Source organism: Thermobia domestica, chromosome 3, assembly GCF_964235325.1.
Source record: "Thermobia domestica chromosome 3, izTheDome1.hap1.1, whole genome shotgun sequence".
Lineage (NCBI taxonomy): Eukaryota > Metazoa > Arthropoda > Insecta > Zygentoma > Lepismatidae > Thermobia > Thermobia domestica.
The window spans coordinates 3,464,901-3,487,193 of NC_137456.1; the positions used below are offsets into that span (position 1 = coordinate 3,464,901).

General features: G+C 38.0%; 1 protein-coding gene across 3 annotated transcripts in view; it reads right to left on the minus strand.

Annotated features, from left to right (window-relative positions):
- Positions 1-22,293, minus strand: part of LOC145682379 (sodium/calcium exchanger 1-like) — a 296,233-nt gene that overhangs the window by 95,323 nt on the left and 178,617 nt on the right. For 2 of the 3 annotated variants that reach the window (XM_081753971.1, XM_081753970.1), the window contains exon 3: positions 19,356-20,080. In XM_081753971.1, the coding sequence (XP_081610097.1) occupies positions 19,356-20,064 (709 nt within the window). In that variant the 5' untranslated portion in view covers positions 20,065-20,080. Of the gene's footprint in view, positions 1-19,349; positions 20,081-22,293 lie in introns of all 3 variants that reach the window. The other variant, XM_081753969.1, reaches the window with a different exon arrangement.

The following is a 22,293-nucleotide window of genomic DNA, read 5'->3' on the forward strand; positions in this document are numbered from 1 at the left end:
AGGCATATTATAATATGAAGTTGAAATAGATAATTATATAATCTTTTTGACAGACGTAAAAACCTTGTTCTCCCTAAATAAAAAAAATTACTTAAGGGAACAGACTACTAAATATTTTTCAAAAGCTAACAATTTTTCTTTCGCCAGATTTTCGTAAATGAAATGAGATAACGAAATGTAACTTACCTCAATAATAGATAATGTTATTCTACACCCGGAAATATGAATCAGAAGCATTTTCAGTTTTGTCATCCACAGAAATTACAGTGTGACCAGAATTTAAATTACCCAAAAATCTAGGTTAAGGCAGCGACTAGAAAAATGAACTCAACGGCGACTGACGACTTATAATGCTGTCTGTGTTTCTTGTTAACTACTTTTTAAATAATATTTGTATTTATTTTCTAATAAAGAGTACAAAATAAATAATTTTTAATAAACAGTAGAATTAAAATACAAATATTATGCAAAAAGTAATTAACAAGGAACACAGACAGCATAGTAAGTCATCAATTGCCGTTGAGTTCATTTTTCCAGTCGCAGCCATAACCTAGATTTTTGGGTAATTCAAATTCGGGTCACACTATAATTTCTATGGATGGCAACACTGAAAATTCTTTCGATTCGTATTTTCGGGTGAAGAATAACATTATCTATTACTGAGGTAAGTTACATTTCATTATCTCTTTTCACTTACGAAAAACGGGCAAAAGAAAAATTGTTAGCTTTTGAAAAATATTTAGTACTCTGTCTCCTTGTTTTATAATAATAGTGATGTGCACAGTAGAATAAAGCGAATTTTAATAATATATTGTTGTTGGAAGACTCAGTCAACATTAATGAACAAAAACATTTAAGGAGATTTGCAAAATAATAAAGAAATCCTTTTCTGCTGTTTCTGAAATAAATTTAAGATTATATTTATAACAAACCCACTCATGGCGTGGTTAATGAAAAAACAAATGAGGAAACAAAACAACAAAAGGACAGAATACATATGAAGAAAATTAACAGCTAAAACACGTACGTGTGTAACTACAACAGAACAAACATGTGTACACGTCAAAACTCACAATTAAGATTCTCTTTTTTACACATTTAAGGACAGCAAGTGAAGAATGTTTTATATACATTATATGCAGGGGTGGACTGGCCATAATCAAGTACCGGCCCGATGGCCGCTGCGCCCTCCTCACATCAGTGCCTTTGCGCCCTCCTCGGGAGGGGCGAAGACCCGTCTTAGCCTCGGGAAGGTGCACAATTTCCGCTCTGAACACAATTAAAAAAAAACAAACAAAGCTACATAATTATTTTATAAATTCGCTAGCCTTTGGCCAGCTAGGGCTCCACCCCAGACCCCGGTATTTGCTCGGCCTGCGGCCTCGCTCTTTCTGTTTTCGGCGTGGGAATGCTATGAATGATATTAGATTTACCCCTAAATATATGGATTTGACTCAAATATCGGTCATTTTGGACGATTTTTACATATCACCCTTACCAACCCCACGCTCCGCCCCAAATCTCAGTATTTGACCGGCCTGCGGCCTCGCTCTTTCTGTTTTTGGCTTTGGGAATGTCATTATAATGTTCTTAGGGACCCTGAAATTTATAATTTGACTCTAATATCGGTCATTTTGGATGATTTTTATATATCAACCCTCCCACACCCCCTGCTCCGCCCTCAGATCCCGTCTTTACTCGGCTTACGGCCTTGCCCTTTCTGTTTTAGGCTTTGGTGGTACCATTAATGATCTCAGCGACTTCGAAATATATTGATTTGACTCTAATCTCGGTCATTTTGGATCATTTTTACATGTCTCTCCCTCCCACTCCCGCCGTTAAAGCTGCCTGTGGCGTTACATAAAAACAAGACTCCGTTCAAGACTTACAGATGAACATCTGGAATCATTGTTCTTGATGAACTCAGAAAGAGACATTCTGACCAAAATAGACAACAATCTTATTATTGATAAAATGTGTGAAAAAAGCAAGGAGATGCGAAGGCTCCTTCAAGCATAAAGCAGTGACTTTACTTTTATTTTCCAGTTTTGTTTTTGAATTTCTTTTTTCGCTAGGTAGGTATATAATTCTAATTGTACTTTTGTTAATTTGTAGTAAATGTTTCATGTATACTTTTTATTAACGGTTTTAAAAATAGATGAAAAATAAGTTAATGTTATGCTGAACATAGCTTTAAAAGGACAGAAGTATGAAAAATAGCATAAGCCCCAAACTTAACTCAAATCTTGTTATAATTAGGCTGTTAACAAATGTAGCCGAATAATTTAAACAACTGGTGTGATTTTTGTAGTCTCAGTTAAAATGTGCAGATTTATGTAGGCCTAATATACGAGGCGTGTTTTTTTAAAGTAAGGCCGTTTGAACAAAGTACACAACGAAAGGTTATTTCAAAAAAGTAAATGTATTTTCAGAAAGTACATACTTTACTCTATTTTTCGACATAGTTGCTAAGTTTGTTCAAACACTTATCATACCTCTCAACTAATTTCAAAATACCCTCTTCATAAAAACTTGCCGCCTGCTGCGATAACCAAGAGTTCACTGCAGTTTTCACATCGTCGTCATCATTGTAACGGTTGCCACTGAGGTGTTGTTTGAGGTGGAGGAACAGATGGTAATCGCTCGGCGCAAGATCAGGACTGTAGGGTGGGTGGTCTAAAACTTCCCAGCCAAAACTGTCCAACAAATCGCGGGTCTGACCTGCAATGTAAGGTCTTGCATTGTCATGGAGAAGAATAATGCCCTTTGTCAGCATGCCGCGTCGTTTGTTTTGAATCGCTCTGCGTAGCTTTCACAGGGTTTGGCAGTATGCTTCTGCATTGATAGTGGTTTCTCGTTGCATGAAGTCGACCAACAAAACACCATGCCTATTCCAAAACATCGACGCCATGATTTTGCGCTGGACAGAGTCTGTTTGGCCTTCACCTTTACAGGCGAGTGTGTGTGTCTCCATTCCATGCTCTGTTGCTTCGATTCAGGCGTGATATGCGAAACCCATGTTTCGTCTCCAGTTAGGATCTGACTCAAGAAGCCGTCGCCTTCTTCGTGATAACGAGTCAAGAACTTCATGGCACACTCAAATCTTTGGTTTTTGTGGTTCTCTTTAGGAGTTTCGGGACCCAATGGGAGCACAGTTTCCTAAACTTTAGGGGTTCAGAAACAAATTTGTAAAGCACTGATCTCGACACGTCAGGAAATTCGTTTGAGAGACCTGTTATTGTGAAGCGCCTGTTGTCACGAACCCACGCTTCAACTGAAGCCACCAAATCGTCTGTAATCGAAGAAGGGCGACCGGAGCGGTCCTCATCATGGACGTTGTCATGGCCATTTTTGAATTCTCGTACCCACTTACGCACTTTGCTTGCACTCATAACAGTATCACCGTACACTTCGCAAATCCGTCGAGGAATTTCTGCAGCAGACAGGTTACTTGCTGACAAAAACCGTATCACTGAGCGAACCTCACAAGCGACGGGCGTCTTGATAGTCTTAAATATTGTGAAAGCACAGAATACAACCGTAGAGGTCAGCTACAGAGTTGAAACTGAGCACAGGTGTTCCCGAGGCATGCCGGTACACGACGCACACGCTAGTTGTGGTATGCGCGCGAACTACTAGTGTCTACAACAAAACGGACCTTACTTAAAAAACACTCCTCGTATTTAGTACTCAAAGTCTCTTTGTTTGTTTATGAAAATATTGAATTTGTATAATTCTATCGTGATTAACTGCAATAGCTACTTAATCTTTTGTTGTGTTTTGTGTACTAATTTTCCGAGGGAAGCCCCCCGGCGCTTTCTTTTATTAGGAGCGGGTATTCCATACAAGCGAAAGCCTCAGATGAACGGCGCCCTCCCAGAGTATGTGACCGCGCCCTTTCTACATAGCCAGTCCACCCCTGATTATATGAGTAATTAAATTAATAGTGCTTCAAAGTTCTCATTTACTGGCCCAATTGATATAGAGTACAAGTAACAGTCAAATGTTCGGATAGACTAAAAGTATTAAAATTCGACCATTCTTCAACATGGATGTTTTCAATTTTTTGAACGGGGAAAAGATTGTAGGAAATTTAATTGCGCTTGTCACCTAAAAAATAAAATAATAAGTAGTTGTAGTAGTACAAGTTTAACAGACTCATAAAACCTTTGCGATGGTGGCGTCGCTTTTCTTCATAAAGCTGTCAGCTTCATTTACGCGACGTAATGGGGCCCCAGGGTAGGGACCTGGTTTGTTTCTTTATGGTGTTCCAATAACTTGTCAAATGATTGACAGAGGAGCCCATAAGGATTTTATAAAAGTCAGTCTCATTCCGGCATTCAAGGGAACCCAATACACATTTAGACAATATGATTCTGGGGCCCCATTCTTCATATTGTTGAAATATATTCCTACTAGAGCACAAACAAAGGACCCCAAACACGATAATACTGTTAGTTTAATTCCAATAATGGGATACATGACTACAATCAATGTTGGGGCCACTGAACTCTGGGAACGAAACACACTACAATATACATTTAAAGAGGGCCCCGGCAGGGATCCCTGCCCTTCTGTCCTGGCCGGTCCGACCTGAGCACAGTTGCCATTGATGGCTGCATCTCTCCAGTATAAGCATCCACACACTTCTTAAACCAATGTCCGAACCAGTTTATCTTCCTCTTTTCAATTACAACCATCATCCCTCCCAAATGTTCCTTTTCTTTCTTTCTTTTCTTTTTTCTTTCTTTTTCTTTTTTCTTTTTTTTTTTTGCCAGACTCATTTAATTTCCCTATTCTTCTCCACATTTCCATTTCGAAAATCTCCAATAGCTTGTCGTCACTTTTGCGTAGTGTGTATGTTTCTTTCCCAATATTCCACATGAAATTTTTGATAAGTTGCATTTTTTTTTCCTACTAGAGGGGCATCGAAATTATTTATCAAGACATTTTATTCCGTGTAAATATTACATTTTTTTTTTAGAGACTCTTGTCCCAGTATTCCCCCTCTGCATAGTCTTAAGGCCAATCAGTGGTGGCTCTGGAGGGAACACACCGTAAAATATCATAATTCTGATAGCTATGCGACAATTAGGAAATGGTCTTCAGGGCTGGCTCTATCATATGTGTAACTCTTGTATTTGCACGGAGCTGCAAGTTCGAGGGGGCAGCAAAATCTGTCATAACTATATTATTTAAACTAAATATTTCTTGTTGGAAACAGATTATGATGGTAGTTAAATTTACTAAGCCGGCCTTCTATTTGAATAATACATTCATAAATCATGTTTAGGTCGCAATTAATTTAAGGTCACATGGATAGTACTAAAGCAAATGGTCATACAAATCCCAGCATGAATTGCTTGATTGTTGTCAAATGCAAGAACTCAATTCTCGAACAGTAGCGAACACCTGTTCCATTTAATGTTATCGCAGTTTTGATAAGAAAACTAATATTATCTTTGTCACAAACAAGTTCCGTATCATTGAAAGTGGAAACAAGTTTTATTTTTAAAAAAATAACAGATGTAGAAGCAAAATCAAGAAATAAAGATAAAAGAGCTAGTTGCACTGGAATTACAATCAAACTGATATATTGCGATTGAAGCTCGATATTGAATTCTATAAAAAAAAAAAAAAGTTCTCTGCAGGTGTTCACTTTATCTTTCACTGATATAATAGATTATTATTTAAAGAAAAAAACAGACCCAACCAGATTGTGTTTATAGTGTTTAGTCCAGGGATGCAAATAACCACTCGCCCGGGGCGAGTGGTTGATCAGTGTGGGCGAGTTTATCACTATCAAAATACCAAAGGTAAGTAAATTACTTCTATTGTGGGATATGGGCTAGTATATTTTTTTCCTGGGCTAGTAAAATCTTGTTGCTTATTTGCATCCCTGGTTTAGTCCCTTCTGACTGCGAATGCTGTTTCCCTCCCCCATGGTAGCATACTTAAAACCCGTGGGATTTGTTCTTTCTGGAGAAAGGAGAGGGCGGCATATTATACCATTGCACCACCACGACCTCTTGGCGTAACGGCTGATTTGTGGGCCTAAGCCGCTCCACGCCATCTGTTAGCGACTGGTGGAACTACGTCCAGTCTAGTGACAAAAGCGTAGTCAACGCGCGCGTCGCCCTATCACTAACTGGCGACCTAGTAGCTTTCTAGAGTTAGTGGCCGTCACATCTTTTATTCACGTGACTCCCCAGTTTGCCTCACAACACTGGATGGACGCCGAAAATTGGAAAAGCACCGGCCGGGAATCGAACCCCGGACCACACGGACATGAATCCAACCCTCTAACCACTAAATTACGGTGTCTCCGAGGCACGCTAATACACTAATTGTCGCCCGGGACAAGAACTCGCGGAAGTGCCCCCTGACCAACCAAAAAGCTCCACAAATATTAGATCAATTTTGCGCCCTCCCAATCCGGCGCCCGGAGCACAAGCCCCGTTTGCCCCCCTGGTTATGTCACTCACTGGTGTTCCCTATGATACTACTGCACGGGGCAGCAAATTTCCTAGGGCTCTTCAGAGCGGCACTGAAGTCAATACTAAGATCTCCACCCAACTGAAAGAAATGAAATTTTCTTGTAAATGAAACAAAGATTCATTTATATCAATTTTGCAGGATAAATTAATCTTTATGAATATAGGCCAGTAAATGAGAAGTGTGAAAAATATAATTTCAACAGACATACAGTATTAGTGAGGAAAATTAAAGAAAATTTAGTATGTTCTTTTAAGATTTTTTTAAAAATCAATTTTTATAATAGACTACTAAAGAAATTGTGTTGTTATCTTTGTATTGTTAATTAAGATCACTGGACACTTGCACACCAATGCTAGAAAAAATAAAATAAAAACAGAAGATAAAGAAAACATTAATCAAAAATATGTTACGTCACAATACACTAAAAACAAATATACAAAACATGCTAAAGAGTTAAATAAAATTCGATGAAATTTTTATTTATCAAAACAACGTAAATCAAAATGCGGTATAAACCATTTGAAAAACATAGAATGGTGCGAGTTTTTGGACCAATTAATTAGAGATGATAAAAAAATGCTATTTATTGAAATGCAACTTGTGTTACACTCAATAATACAGGGTAAGTCAAAATGGTGGACCTGATTTCAGAAATGTATTCTGTGACATCTCATTTATTGTGAGACATGTGCGAAGAAAGGTGAACTGTCAACGTTTCCTTCAAACATATCACAAGTGTTCCATGTGAACACTTCGTTTAACACGGCACACATCAAGCCGATAGCCTGTGTCCTGCCAAACTTTTAGAATGATACTGTGGTTAGTGTTCGTAGATTTCCTTAAGAAAATTTCCCTCAATTGATAATTTTTTCCCTTTTTTAAATAAATTTTTCCCTAGTTTGTTGAGTGTCCAATACTTATGATAGAAGTTGTGTGATAAGATTAATTTAGCTATGGTAAAGGAAGTGTCAACCACATTTATTTTGTTCACTTGATTTTTTGTTATGTAACTTTTTCTTTCACTTTTTTTCTTTTTTTTTTTACAAAAAATACGCCCAACCAATAATGGTTACAAATTACAGTACTTTGAACAGAGAGAGACACACACATTATATATATATATATGATCAGTCAGTCAGTCAGCGCGAAAATTTCCCTGGATTTTTTTTTTTTACTTCTATCGGAGAAAATCCCTTTTCCCCAAATTTACCTATGAATTTTCCCTAGATTAGAGAAATTTCCCTCGATCTACGAATACTCATTTTGGTCAGTATCAGAAATCTATTTCATACTCGCTGCTGACTCCTAGCGGTAGAAAGTGGAAACACAGCGTGGAAAACTAAACGTTTGAAAGTTAAACTTTCGAAGCGGATGTCTCATAACAACATAGTTTATTAGATTTTACAGAATAAAGTTCTGAAATCGGGTCCATCATTTTGACTTGTCCTGTACAATGGTCTTTATCATATACTATATTTACAATACCGTCGCCATCTTCATTTGGGTAATTATTTTTCGCTTTCTTTGAAATAAACTGACGTTTTTGTATGATGTGCTTTTACTGAATTCTTTCTCAAATCTAGTTAATTTCCCTCGCATTTCCATTATCTATACATTCAATAGCCAAGCTAAACTATACATTTAATAATCTAAATTAAATTTTTAAATATAAGAATTTTTAATTTTTAATTTAATTTTCAATTTTCTCCGTTTTAATTAAAAAAACGGAGATGTAAATTGATTTGAAGGGGAAGAAAACAACCAAATCGAAACATTAAAATTCCAGAACATTTCAAATAAAATATCAAACCAATTACTCACGTAAATTAATCGGCTAATAATATAACAATAACATTTATAAAAATGTGTATGTTGATATGGACAACAGTCTGTAACGTATGAAAGCAATTTCTTCTATGGACAGACATGAACATTTAACGTCTAAGTTTTGTGGCCAGATATGTATAAAAATGTTTTTCTAGACAGTTCTGATATAAGTCGTAGCCATTAACAGTGGATGCATTTTCAATTATAAAGAAGGAATTTTGTGAAAAATAAAAAGGTGAATGCAGAAAATCTTCAGAAAATACATCAGTTTAAATACATTTTATCTTGAGTGTTATCATTGAACATCTAGTGAGTAAACTAAGTTTTAATTAGTTCCAGAAATTATAATATAACAAACTTTGGGCTAATATATAGATGTAATAAACAAACACGGTACAGGTATTCAACACTTAAGATTCATAAGGAAATCAGCATAAATATCTTTATTATTCGTCCTTTTGATAAGCAGATTTCATTTACCTTCCACGTTGATGACTCACTTAAAATTGTGTGTCCAGACTTTTGTACTATTTTCCTAAACATGCTGTTTTTCATATTTATGTGTTTATTTGGATGCTGGAAAGTAGTCCGTTGCAGTCTAGTTTATTTAGCAATATATTCCGTAAGAATAGAATCTTATATCTCTGTTTAACGGTTATCGCTATACGTAAATTCTTATTGAAAAAGTTATAGTTTTTTTAGTTCTAGGAAAATCTTGTGTTTGTTTATAAATAAGATACCTTTGAACTGAATATATTATTATCACGTTTCTGTGTCTGCGTTCCATACAAGGTCGCGTATTCAAGATTGGAGCAAGCTTACATTTGATATAAACTAGGGTTGCTAACTCCGGAAAATAAACAAAAGCTGGGCAAGTCTTTACTTTAGGCAAGGCAGTGACAATAACCAATTCATCTGAATCCATTCCGGCAATTATAGCTACGGTTCCCAAGAAAGGAAGACAGAAAACAACGTGCCCTGCGGGGCTCTAACCCGCCTTCACTCGCTGCCGCTCGTTCGGCAATACTATATACTCACAGGATATCACTGCCTTCCCCAAAGTAAAGAGTTACCAAAAGCTGCACCCCTCAAAATTCCCTACGATAAATGTCTAAGTGCGAATTATGTTTGAACCCATCCATGGAAAAGAAATGTACTATTGTGAACAAAGTGCATTAGTTTCTGTATTTTGCATATCCTTATTACACTTACTAGTAAGCTTAATAGATACATTGTGATATAAATGAGAAACTGAAATCGGCATTGATCATTTTATTGTATTTACCAGTTACTGCCACTTCTTTAAAATTATCGAAACAAATGAACAAAAGTATATTAATCTTTAGGAGACAATTTTGGATTGCGAAAATGAAATTTATCCTATTTTTACTTTGAAAGGTTAATCACCACTCTTGTTCCTGGCTTTTGTTACATGGATTGAACTTCTGTTCTACGTCCATCGTCTTCCACCAGATCTTCGTGTAACAGAACCAGACAAAGCTCTAATGGTTCAGAAATTACTCTTTTTCACTCAAGAAGCTAGGCGAACGGCCAAGGGAAACAATATTTGAGGTTAGTCCTTCCGCCTGAGCTTAAATCTCACGGAAAAGGACAAACTTGTGATATGTCAGAAACTGCAATACAGGCGTGACAAAAGTTTATTTTTACTTGAAATAAGATAATACTCAACCCACCGCAGCTATATTTACCGGGTTTCACGTTTATAAGTATCATGACTGATTGATGAGGAAAATTGACAGTTTCGTGTAGAAAAGTAGTTTTTTTTTTTTTTTTTTTTTTAACGTGAAAATAAAATCAATGTTGTTTCTTACTTGGAACTTTAACTCGAATAGCGTGTAATAAATCTCGAGTGCAAACGTTTTCACACGAACATTACCACGCCTATAAAGGAAGAGAGCACTACAAGAGACGACTGAGTCGTGTTGAATAAAGTCTGCAGAGTAAAGTGGATGAATCATCAGTTTTAGCTTCGAAATCCTGACCTTTCCCTCTCCTTTAAATACAAATAAACCTAGTACGGTCAACATAACGTCCACCATTCCACCATATTATTCGAGTATAACAGGTGAAAGCTATCCAAAGGTGATACCTACAGCAATCGGCAGATCTAATTAAGCTAAACAAACGGACATGGCTGAATGCAAATCCTCATGTGTAATTTCCGAGAAAAACGAACCTTTTTGCAAAATTACAAATTGATACTAGGCGATATCCACGCCATCTATTAGCATGATACTGAAGCTGAAGTACTCTCATTAGGCTTTTTACTGCGACACCAGGAAGACGAGTGAGATACTCGGGTTCGATTCACGGCGGAAGTTCGTGTGGTTCGGATTCCACGTTAAGCTGTAATACGTCCACGTCTCATATAGCCTCGCTGCTGAAAGGGACTAACAACTCAATCATTAAGACATCATAGTATAGCCAACGGGATATAACTCAACATTGTCGTTGAAACCTTAAAATCCCTCCCTGCTAGTCTAGTGGCTAGTGTGTGAGCCTTTTGTTTACGTCCTCTCGGATTTGATTCCCGGTGAGATAGTTCCGTAATCAGGCGCGCACCCAGGAATTTTTGTTAAGGGGGTCCCATCTACAACCCACAACATCTATGTACACGGGTATTATTCTGCACGCGAAAAGACGATAAGTAATTATAAAATACTTGCACCTATATTAAAAAAAAGAATACAACTATATTGTTTTTTTTTTTTTTAAGAGGAAGAGTACAGATGAAATAAGAGTAAGATCAAATTTTCATGCTATATCAATTAGGCCTATTTCCCTCTTAAACAAATAGTGTTTTATTGATAAAGTGTACAAATGTATGTTGAGTTACGAAGTTTCGGGGGAAATCTGGACCCCATAGACCTCCCGTGAGTGTGTCTCCGGGTTTGAAATCCATCTTAAACTAAGTCCATGTCTTATACAGCCTCAGTACAGAGAAGGGACACTAAAACTTCAATCAGCTAAAACTTCAAATTTTCTTTGATTATAATATTGTTTCAATATTGTATATAATCAGGGTACGGCATCGCAGTCTGCTACAAAAAAAAATCACAAATCCGATGCAAACCAAAAATTGAATCGCAAAATGTGATCATAAATTATACGAAAGGGAGCTGTTTTCGCACAAAGAACAGTATATCATTGCCTTTTCTCCATGATAAAAAGGTTATTGTTTAATCTCATGTAAGTAAGTAAGTAAGTACAATGACCCGATGTTTTCCACTAGGTACTTGTAGGTTTTCAATAACACATACCAAAATGCTTCAATGTAACGTCCCCCGATTATTACCATTAGGCTAAGGGAGACGATGATTGAAGCAAGTGTACGATGATGGAAGAATTGTTGGAAAAAGAAAATGGGAGGAAACTGGAATCTTCTAGCAGCTAATCACGGAAGAACTTGGTAGTCAAACCTGTCCCTGAAATAATGTCGTTCATGTTTGTAAACTTCTACATTTCGTTGAGGATGGCTCAAATGCCTGATATTCAGTGATGACTTCAGATGATTTTCCTTGGGGAGAATTTCAATGCACTAGGGAGGTTAAAGCAGTACTGCAAAAATACTGGTAGCCCTTGTCGAGCATAATCGAATATTTGGCTAGGAAAGAAAATATCCCCGAGTCACCCTTAAAATCATTCCTGCCTCTATAACTGTTGCCAAATTTCAGGAAAAGTTTCCTTATTTCTTTCAAAAACAATAATGTAAAAAAATGGTATTGGAGTTGGAAACACTGCGTTCAAATACTGTATAGCAACTGATTTTGATAATGAAACCTGTTGCAATTGAATTTATTGTATTTCCGTAATTCTTTAAAAAAAACAGGAAAAAGAAGTGACGCAAAAAGCAAGTTGATAGGAAGTTCTGATACAGACCGCATGCACTTCGTAACCTTAGCCTAGAACTATGAACTATCTAGGCCCGTGGTGGCTCCGTGGTAGAGCGTTCACCTTGGACTGCGTAAAGTCCTTGGTTCGATGCCAGCCCGCACCAAGTGAACTTTGTGATGACCAACACCGTATGCGTTATCCCGTTTCCTCCTACTTTATTCCTTTATCATCATTCATCTCACTATCTACCTTTAGCCTCAATGCATAATCGAGGCGTTAAACTAAAAATAAGAAAACGATCCAAATCCTACAGATAGCTGACAATATATTCAGTTCGAAAGGAAAACTGGAAGAGTAAAGAATCTGTGCAAGTTTGTTAAAATATGTTAATGTGTCATTCTTTTCCAGTTCATTCTACTCTTATTGGAGAAAACTGTTAAACATCTACTTTTGAAAGAAACTGAAGTCTTATATTTTTCATTGTACTGTACAGTCTTAAAAATAAGGCTGCGCACTAAGCAATTCCCAATAGAATCTAGTACATTGATTCTCTTCAGAGGAGTACATTTATCTTAATTTAATTTATACGGAAGCATTTGTGATAGCCTATACAGGGTGCTCCATTTATCCTGAAACTTTTAAATCAATTAACAAAACAAGCTTGAATTTTGTATGATGCAAATATCGAAAGACAGTATTATGGAGTACGTAAAACTAGTCCTATCAGGTTAACAGAATTACTAATGCAACAAAGTTGCATATTTTCAAATGACATCACATCAGATTATTGCATATTTCGAACATAATGTATTAAACAAAACCCTATAATAATATATAATTATTTTCAGTACTTAGACTAAGGACGCTACAATATCACAAACATTCAAATTTTGGAGTCCTCTACAATACTAATGAGACTGATGAGGCAATTAACATCCAAAGTACATTGGGATTAGGATTAAGAATTACATTTCTGGGCTCTCGGCATCTATGACCATGTTAATCCGTCACTAGGATTAGGATTAAGAATTTGATTTCTGGGCTTTCAGCATCTATGACCATGTTAATCTGCCACTAGGATTAGGATTAAGAATTAGATTTCTGGGCTTTCGGCATCTATGGCCATGTTAGCCCGTCCCTAGGATTAGGATTAAGAATTAGATTTCTGGGCTTTCAGCATCTATGGCCATGTTAATCCGTCACTAGGATTAGGATTAAGAATTAGATTTCTGGGCTTTCGGCATCTATGGCCATATTAATCCGTCACGAGGATTAGGATTAAGAATTAGATTTCTGGGCTTTCGGCATCTATGGCCATGTTAGTCCGTCACTAGGATTAGGATTAAGAATTAGATTTCTGGGCTTTCGGCATCTATGGCCATGTTAATCCGTCACTAGGATTAGGATTAAGAATTAGATTTCTGGGCTTTCGGCATCTATGGCCATGTTAATCCGTCACTAGGATTAGGATTAAGAATTAGATTTATGGGCTTTCGACATCTATGGCCATGTTAATCCGTCACGAGGTTTAGGATTAAGAATAAGATTTCTGGGCTTTCGGCATCTATGGCCATGTTAGCCCGTCACTAGCATTAGGATTAAGAATTAGATTTATGGGCTTTCGGCATCTATGGCCATGTTAATCCGTCACTAGGATTAGGATTAAGAATTAGATTTCTGGGCTTTCGGCATCGATGGCCATGTTAATCCGTCACGAGGATTAGGATTAAGAATTAGATTTCTGGGCTTTCGGCGTCTATGGCCATGTTAGCCCGTCACTAGGATTAGGATTAAGAATTAGATTTATGGACTTTCGACATCTATGGCCATGTTAATCCGTCACTAGGATTAGGATTAAGAATTAGATTTCTGGGCTTTCGGCATCTGTGGTCATGTTAGCCCGTCACTAGAACTAGGATTAAGAATTAGATTTCTGGCATTCGGCATCTATGGCCATGTTAGCCCTTCACTAGGATTAGGATTAAGAATTAGATTTCTGGGCTTTCGGCATCGATGACCATGTTAATCCGTCACTAGGATTAGGATTAAGAATTAGATTTATGGGCTTTCGACATCTATGGCCATGTTAATCCGTCACGAGGATTAGGATTAAGAATGAGATTTCTGGGCTTTCGGCATCTATGGCCATGTTAGCCCGTCCCTAGGATTAGGATTAAGAATTAGATTTCTGGGCTTTCAGCATCTATGGCCATGTTAATCCGTCACTAGGATTAGGATTAAGAATTAGATTTCTGGGCTTTCGGCATCTATGGCCATATTAATCCGTCACGAGGATTAGGATTAAGAATTAGATTTCTGGGCTTTCGGCATCTATGGCCATGTTAGTCCGTCACTAGGATTACGTATTAAGAATTAGATTTCTGGGCTTTCGGCATCTATGGCCATGTTAATCCGTCACTAGGATTAGGATTAAGAATTAGATTTCTGGGCTTTCGGCATCTATGGCCATGTTAATCCGTCACTAGGATTAGGATTAAGAATTAGATTTATGGGCTTTCGACATCTATGGCCATGTTAATCCGTCACGAGGTTTAGGATTAAGAATAAGATTTCTGGGCTTTCGGCATCTATGGCCATGTTAGCCCGTCACTAGCATTAGGATTAAGAATTAGATTTATGGGCTTTCGGCATCTATGGCCATGTTAATCCGTCACTAGGATTAGGATTAAGAATTAGATTTCTGGGCTTTCGGCATCTATGGCCATGTTAATCCGTCACGAGGATTAGGATTAAGAATTAGATTTCTGGGCTTTCGGCGTCTATGGCCATGTTAGCCCGTCACTAGGATTAGGATTAAGAATTAGATTTATGGACTTTCGACATCTATGGCCATGTTAATCCGTCACTAGGATTAGGATTAAGAATTAGATTTCTGGGCTTTCGGCATCTGTGGTCATGTTAGCCCGTCACTAGAACTAGGATTAAGAATTAGATTTCTGGCATTCGGCATCTATGGCCATGTTAGCCCTTCACTAGGATTAGGATTAAGAATTAGATTTCTGGGCTTTCGGCATCTATGACCATGTTAATCCGTCACTAGGATTAGGAATTAGATTTCTGGGCTTTCGGCATCTATGGCCATGTTAGCCCGTCACTTGGATTAGGATTAAGAATTAGATTTATGGGCTTTCGGCATCTATGGCCATGTTAATCCGTCACTAGGATTAGAATTAAGAATTAGATTTCTGGGCTTTCGGCATCTATGGCCATGTTAATCCGTCACTAGGATTAGGATTAAGAATTAGATTTATGGGCTTTCGGCATCTATGGCCATGTTAGCCCGTCCCTAGGATTAGGATTAAGAATTAGATTTCTGGGCTTTCAGCATCTATGGCCATGTTAATCCGTCACTAGGATTAGGATTAAGAATTAGATTTCTGGGCTTTCGGCATCTATGGCCATATTAATCCGTCACTAGGATTAGGATTAAGAATTAGATTTCTGGGCTTTCAGCATCTATGGCCATGTTAATCCGTCACTAGGATTAGGATTAAGAATTAGATTTCTGGGCTTTCGGCATCTATGGCCATATTAATCCGTCACTAGGATTAGGATTAAGAATTAGATTTCTGGGCTTTCGGCATCTATGGCCATGTTAATCCGTCACGAGGATTAGGATTAAGAATTAGATTTCTGGGCTTTCGGCGTCTATGGCCATGTTAGCCCGTCACTAGGATTAGGATTAAGAATTAGATTTATGGACTTTCGACATCTATGGCCATGTTAATCCGTCACTAGGATTAGGATTAAGAATTAGATTTCTGGGCTTTCGGCATCTGTGGTCATGTTAGCCCGTCACTAGAACTAGGATTAAGAATTAGATTTCTGGCATTCGGCATCTATGGCCATGTTAGCCCTTCACTAGGATTAGGATTAAGAATTAGATTTCTGGGCTTTCGGCATCTATGACCATGTTAATCCGTCACTAGGATTAGGAATTAGATTTCTGGGCTTTCGGCATCTATGGCCATGTTAGCCCGTCACTTGGATTAGGATTAAGAATTAGATTTATGGGCTTTCGGCATCTATGGCCATGTTAATCCGTCACTAGGATTAGGATTAAGAATTAGATTTCTGGGCTTTCGGCATCTATGGCCATGTTAATCCGTCACTAGGATTAGGATTAAGAATTAGATTTCTGGGCTTTCGGCATCTATGGCCATGTTAGCCCGTCCCTAGGATTAGGATTAAGAATTAGATTTCTGGGCTTTCAGCATCTATGGCCATGTTAATCCGTCACTAGGATTAGGATTAAGAATTAGATTTCTGGGCTTTCGGCATCTATGGCCATGTTAATCCGTCACTAGGATTAGGATTAAGAATTAGATTTCTGGGCTTTCGACATCTATGGCCATGTTAGCCTATCACGCATATGAAGGGTGAGGTCTTTCGGTGATCACATTGACCGGGGATTGGAGAGGAAGAAAGAAATGAGGAAGGAAGGAAGCGGCCTGGATGCATCATGTTAAGCACCATCCCGGCAGTTACCTGCTGAGGATGAGGAACAACCTCACTCAGGATGGCTGGCCTGTAACAGCTGTTATACCTTTCCGACCGAGCATCCATACCAGGAATCGAACTCGGGACCGCTCGCACCAAAGACAAGAGCGTTAACGACTATGCTGCGCGGGGTTGCAAAGATGTGTTAGCGCCAAAACCTATAATCATGATACGACGAATTTCGAATAACTAGGAAAAAAAGTTATAAGGGTTTGCAAATTTGACTTGTTTCGCAAAATTGCACAGATGGTTTGCAACAGATGTAAAGATCATAATGTCGTTTACAGCAATTTGATATCAAACCAAACCATAGACATGTAAAACAGTAGAGGTTGCTATACATATAGTAGGTTGGTGTGAATAAAATGTTCGACATTTCACTCATGTCTGGTGGGTAACTCACTTCAGCAACACGACACAGAGATAGACTAAGGTCACGTTTGTAATGCGTGTGAAGCAAACAGGCTGGGCTTTCCAGACACTTGAGGGGGGAGCAAGTATAATATGGAAGTGCAGTATGAACACACAATTGCGAGTGACTTTTCTTTATAACTTCAAATTGTAAGATTCTGCACACTAAGTAATAATAATAATAATAATAATAATAATAATAATAATAATAATAATAATAATAATAATAATAATAATAATAATAATAATAATAATAATAATAAGAAGAAGAAGAAGAAGAAATAATACTTTTGATAAAGTGGGTACTTTCAAATATTTAGGATCAATATTAACAGACGAAAATTATATTCACGAAGAAATTAAATGTCGACTAAAAGCAGGGAATTCGTGTTACTATTCGGTTCAAAATCTCTTGTCGTCGCGAATTCTGTCGAGGAATTTGAAGCTTAAAATATATAAAACGATAATCATGCCTGTTGTTCTGTATGGTTGCGAAACATGGTCACTTACTCTGAGGGAAGAACATAGACTGAAAGTATTTGAGAACAGGATCCTGAGAAGAATATTCGGACCCAAGAGGAACGAGAATGGGGAATGGCGGAAGCTTCATAACGAGGAACTACATAGTTTATACGGTTTACCCAACATTGTTAGGGTCGTCAAGTCTAGGAGGCTTAGGTGGGCAGGTCATGTAGCTAGAATGGAAGAAAGTAGAAACGCTGTCAAAGTCTTGACTGGTAGACCCATAGGAAAACGACCATTAGGAAGACCTAGGCGCAGATGGGAGGATAATATTAAGATGGATCTCGCAGAGATAGGAATACAAAGTAGAAACTGGATCCAATTAGCTAAGGATAGAAGTCAGTGGAGAGCTTTTGTGAACGCGGCACTGAACCTCCGGGTTCCATAGGCCATAGAGTTAGTTAGTTAGAAGAAGAAGAAGAAGAAGAAGAAGAATGATGTATTTGGGCCAGCAATGAAGACCGATCATTCGCAGTTGCTTTGTCAAATTTCATTTCGGTGACAGCATCCAGCAATGAGCCTTGTGGATACCAACCATCATTAGTTCTTTTGAGCTCCTAAGGAACACCGTGGAAGAGAATTCTCGGAAATGTGTCGAGCTATTGGAGAAAAGTTAAGTATACCATACCACCATCGTTTGGTGACACTGTAATCCCCAAGATGAAAAAGTTACTCATGGATGCCACATTCAGTTCATACCCGTAAACAAGAACAGTCGTCTGAAGGTGTGCAGTTCTCTTGAGTTGCTAACCGGGAAAATTTTCTGCATCGGATTATCACTTTAGATTAAAAAGTCGTCTGCTATGACAATCGCAAACGATCAGGACAATAGCTGAATCGTGATCAACGTCCAGATGGTTTCCGAAACCCACCGATGTTGCTCACATTGTGATCTATACGGTGGAAGTAGTCGATCATATCTTCCTCAAGAGGGGTGAAATCATCGATTCTGTTCAGTACAATATTGAACTCCATTAAATTCACAACCAGTTTCTTCCAGACACTTTTGGGGGGAGGCACTGCTTCCTCCCCCCCGGAGCTCTGAGAGTGCCCTCCCGGACGAGACCAAAATAATACATATAATAATATAATAAGAAATAAAATAGTACTAGAAATGCCCCCCGGAATTCTAGGTGTCCCCCCACCCGGAACATTTTTTTTTCTGAAAGAACGACTGTTCACGAACTTGTCCGTAAGTATCCAGTAACAACCACGAAACATGGTGTCCTTCATGTTGAAAGTTTACTCTGCTTTGTAACTGCTACATCCTCTAACGACTCTTGCAAATGTTAGATATTACGCGTTGTAAATGCTGTATTGAGAAGAATCACACACACAAAAACAGTATAAGCTACAATAAAATGCTTCCATTGAAACCAAATTCGCGTCTAGATTCGAAGATTCTAAAGTAACATGTTAGTGTACAGCCTTAGGAAACTTTTACTCATCCAACATATTCGTATGAAGTAAATAAAACAGTAAACAAGAAATATTGTTAACACTCACCCAGTCAAGTACCTACCTACCCTCTACCACACAACGGTTACGTTAACACATAATACAAGAAGTGTGAAACATGGATGAACGTTCTGCGAAGGACATTAGTGAAGAGAAGAGAAGCGGAAGTGCATCTGAGTGGGTTGACTTGAAACCATCATCAACATCCATTAAAGGAGCTAAAAACTCAGGGAAAAGAATGGAAAAGTTCAACTTACACTCACCCGGCTGGAAATTACCCAGCTCTAGTTGTTTCTTCTTCGGCTGCAGAACTCTCGGGAAGCCACACATGTCCCGGTCCACCATAAAGGCCACTAGGACAAGCAACGGGAAGAACAGGAACGTAATGATGGCCTCCCAGAGATCCACAATGTCTGGAGTGATGAATTTCAGGATAATTAACAGCCAAAAATACGCCAAAAGACTGAAGAAGGACGTGACAGCAAACACTCGAATCATCTTGATGGGTTTGACTTCACCGTCTGGAATACACACTATACACACGGCACAGATAATCAATAGATTAAAAGCAGCAGAACCAACAATTGTACCAGGTCCAAGTTCTCCAGCTTCAAAGTTTTTACCAATAATCTCGATAACAGATAAAAGAATTTCCGGTGCCGATGACCCTAGAGCCATCAATGTTAAGTTGGCAACGGTATCATTCCAGATTCTAACTTCAACCACTTCCGGTTCATTTTCTTTGGCGGCGGCCAAATACACTTTCCTTGTTTTGCTTGTGATCGTTTCGATAGCTCCCATAAAAATGTCAGCGATGATGGCGACTCCAAGAAAACAGTAGAGCAAACCCAGCAAGTAAAGTGTTGCTCGAACTCCAATATTCCAATTATCTTCTTCAAGAAACGGTAACAATAATCCAGGTTCACACGTTTCGTCACTGGGTGGAGCTAGTGTTGTTGCGTTGTCTGCCATTGTAGATTAAATACTCCTGTAAAACAAGAGAAAAAGAAGAATCCATTAATATATTTTAGACTTTAAACTGAATTCACTACTAAAACTTTTACTACAGTAATAACACAATAAATAAGACCACTACAGATTATGAATATATAGACAGGATGAGCGAATAATAGATCATTTTTGAAAACTCTATCCTTGTTAGTGGGTTTCATGAAACAAAATGAAAGTGAAATGAAATCTTTAAGTTTTACGTCCCACGGTTATGCCGGTTAGGCTAAAGGAGACGGTGATGATGAGTAATTAATGAAAAATGGTGGAATGAAGAAAGTGGGAGGAAACGGAAGAACCCCGAGGAAACCCACGCACACGATGTTTGTCCACCACAAAATAAAACAAAATGTATGTTAAGTACTTGCTTTTAGCTTTTAGTAGTTTTGAATGTGCCCCATTGCTTGAAAAATGAAGTATTAATATTCGTTTTCTGTGAAACAAACAAGGATTTTAATTGATTTCACTTATTTCTTCAAGGCTAGTCAAGGGCGCTCATCAGGGGGGACAAGGTGGGGCGCTCCTTCCCCTAAGAGGAAAATGTACTTGGCAATATCGAAAAACCAATAGAATTTTTACATTAGTTACAGTAAAATTTGAAACTATATTTGAAACGTCGCTTGTACTTGCCCCCCCCCCCCCACTTGGAAACCACAATATGGGCTCCCTTGAGCCTAGTTAAATATTAGTAGAGTAAGAGGCGCTCCTTTGTGAGTGCTAAAACGCCAACCTCACTTCCTCGTTGGAAAATGCATTTTTTGTAATGCAGGCTCACGAGGCCCTGACGACTGGTGACACCAGCAGGGGCGGATCCAGGACGGACTTCTGGAGGGCGGTGGGTTGTAATACTGCTACTTAGAGCTACTTCTAAGAGCTCCAAACTCTGGGATTGGTTTTATTTATATATATAAAATAAGAAAGTTCCTTCCTCTCGGGGCGATCGCCCTGAACGCCCCCCCTGGATCCGCCACTGGACACCAGGATAAACATATTATAATGAGATGGTTTGTGGGTGATCATAAAAGTGCAACAAAAGTAAGTAAAAGTAAAACATTGTTATTTTTTATTGTCTTGTTTTTTCACTGTTTATTGTTGTTGCATGTCTTCTTTACTGTTCATATTGGTAGTATTTCTTGTTCCTGTTCTCTCTTTTTTTTTACTTTGTTATTGTTCCATCTTTCCTCTTTTTTATTCTTGTTTCTTCTTGGTTTTATTGTTCCCGATTTATTCTTATATTTTCCTATTTATTACTGTCTTTTTATATTTTGCGGCAGTCCGTGTTTGATGAAGTCTAGTTGATAGGGACGAAGACAAATAACCATGATGCTCATGTCTCCATTAAACCTTAATCGTTCCATTCCTAGAAGCGCTAGCCTAATCGAGAAAAAAGACCACTGGGAAGACTTAAGGACAGATGAAACAACAATATTAAGATGGATCTCGTAGAAATAGAAATACAAAGTAGAAACTGGCTGCAGTTGTCTTAGGATGGAACTCAGTGGAGAACTTTTGTGAACACGGCATTGAATCTACGAGTTCTGTAGGCCATAGAGTTATTTTAATTAGAATGTACAGTAGAAGTTAATAGTAAATGTTGTAGAAGAAAAGAACAACAGTAAAGATAAACACATAATTAGAAAGAAGAAAAGAAACTGATCAGAACATTATTTGTGTTATTACAGATGTGATAGAAGGTAGGTAGAAGGTGTGTGTGTATATGTGAAAGAAAGAACGAAAGAAAGAACGAAAGAAAGAAAGAAAGAAAGAAAGAAAGAAAGAAAGAAAGAAAGAATGAAAGAGAAACTAGTGATGCGCACGAGACGAGTCGAGACAGGATTTTCCTGACAAAATTCGAGTCGAGACACCGCTCTTCCAATAGAAAAATATACATTTTTCGAGTCGAGACATCTTTTTTACAGCATATTTTCGAGACGAGACAGCCACAAATCTTGTCTCGTGCCCATCCCTAAGAGAAACCGTGAAAAAGTAAGAGGAAAGATATAATTCAGAGAAATATTTTAACGTTGAAATTAAGAATTTAGGGAGATCGTTGCGCTTGGAGGCTTCTAATTGGACCTAGTGATTTTCCAGTGGAATACAATGTAAAATACGTTGATGATCGTGTTTGACTGTGTGCCTGCATATAAAACTCACTAGTGTATAAGTAAACTGTATTTTCAGTATTAAATATAT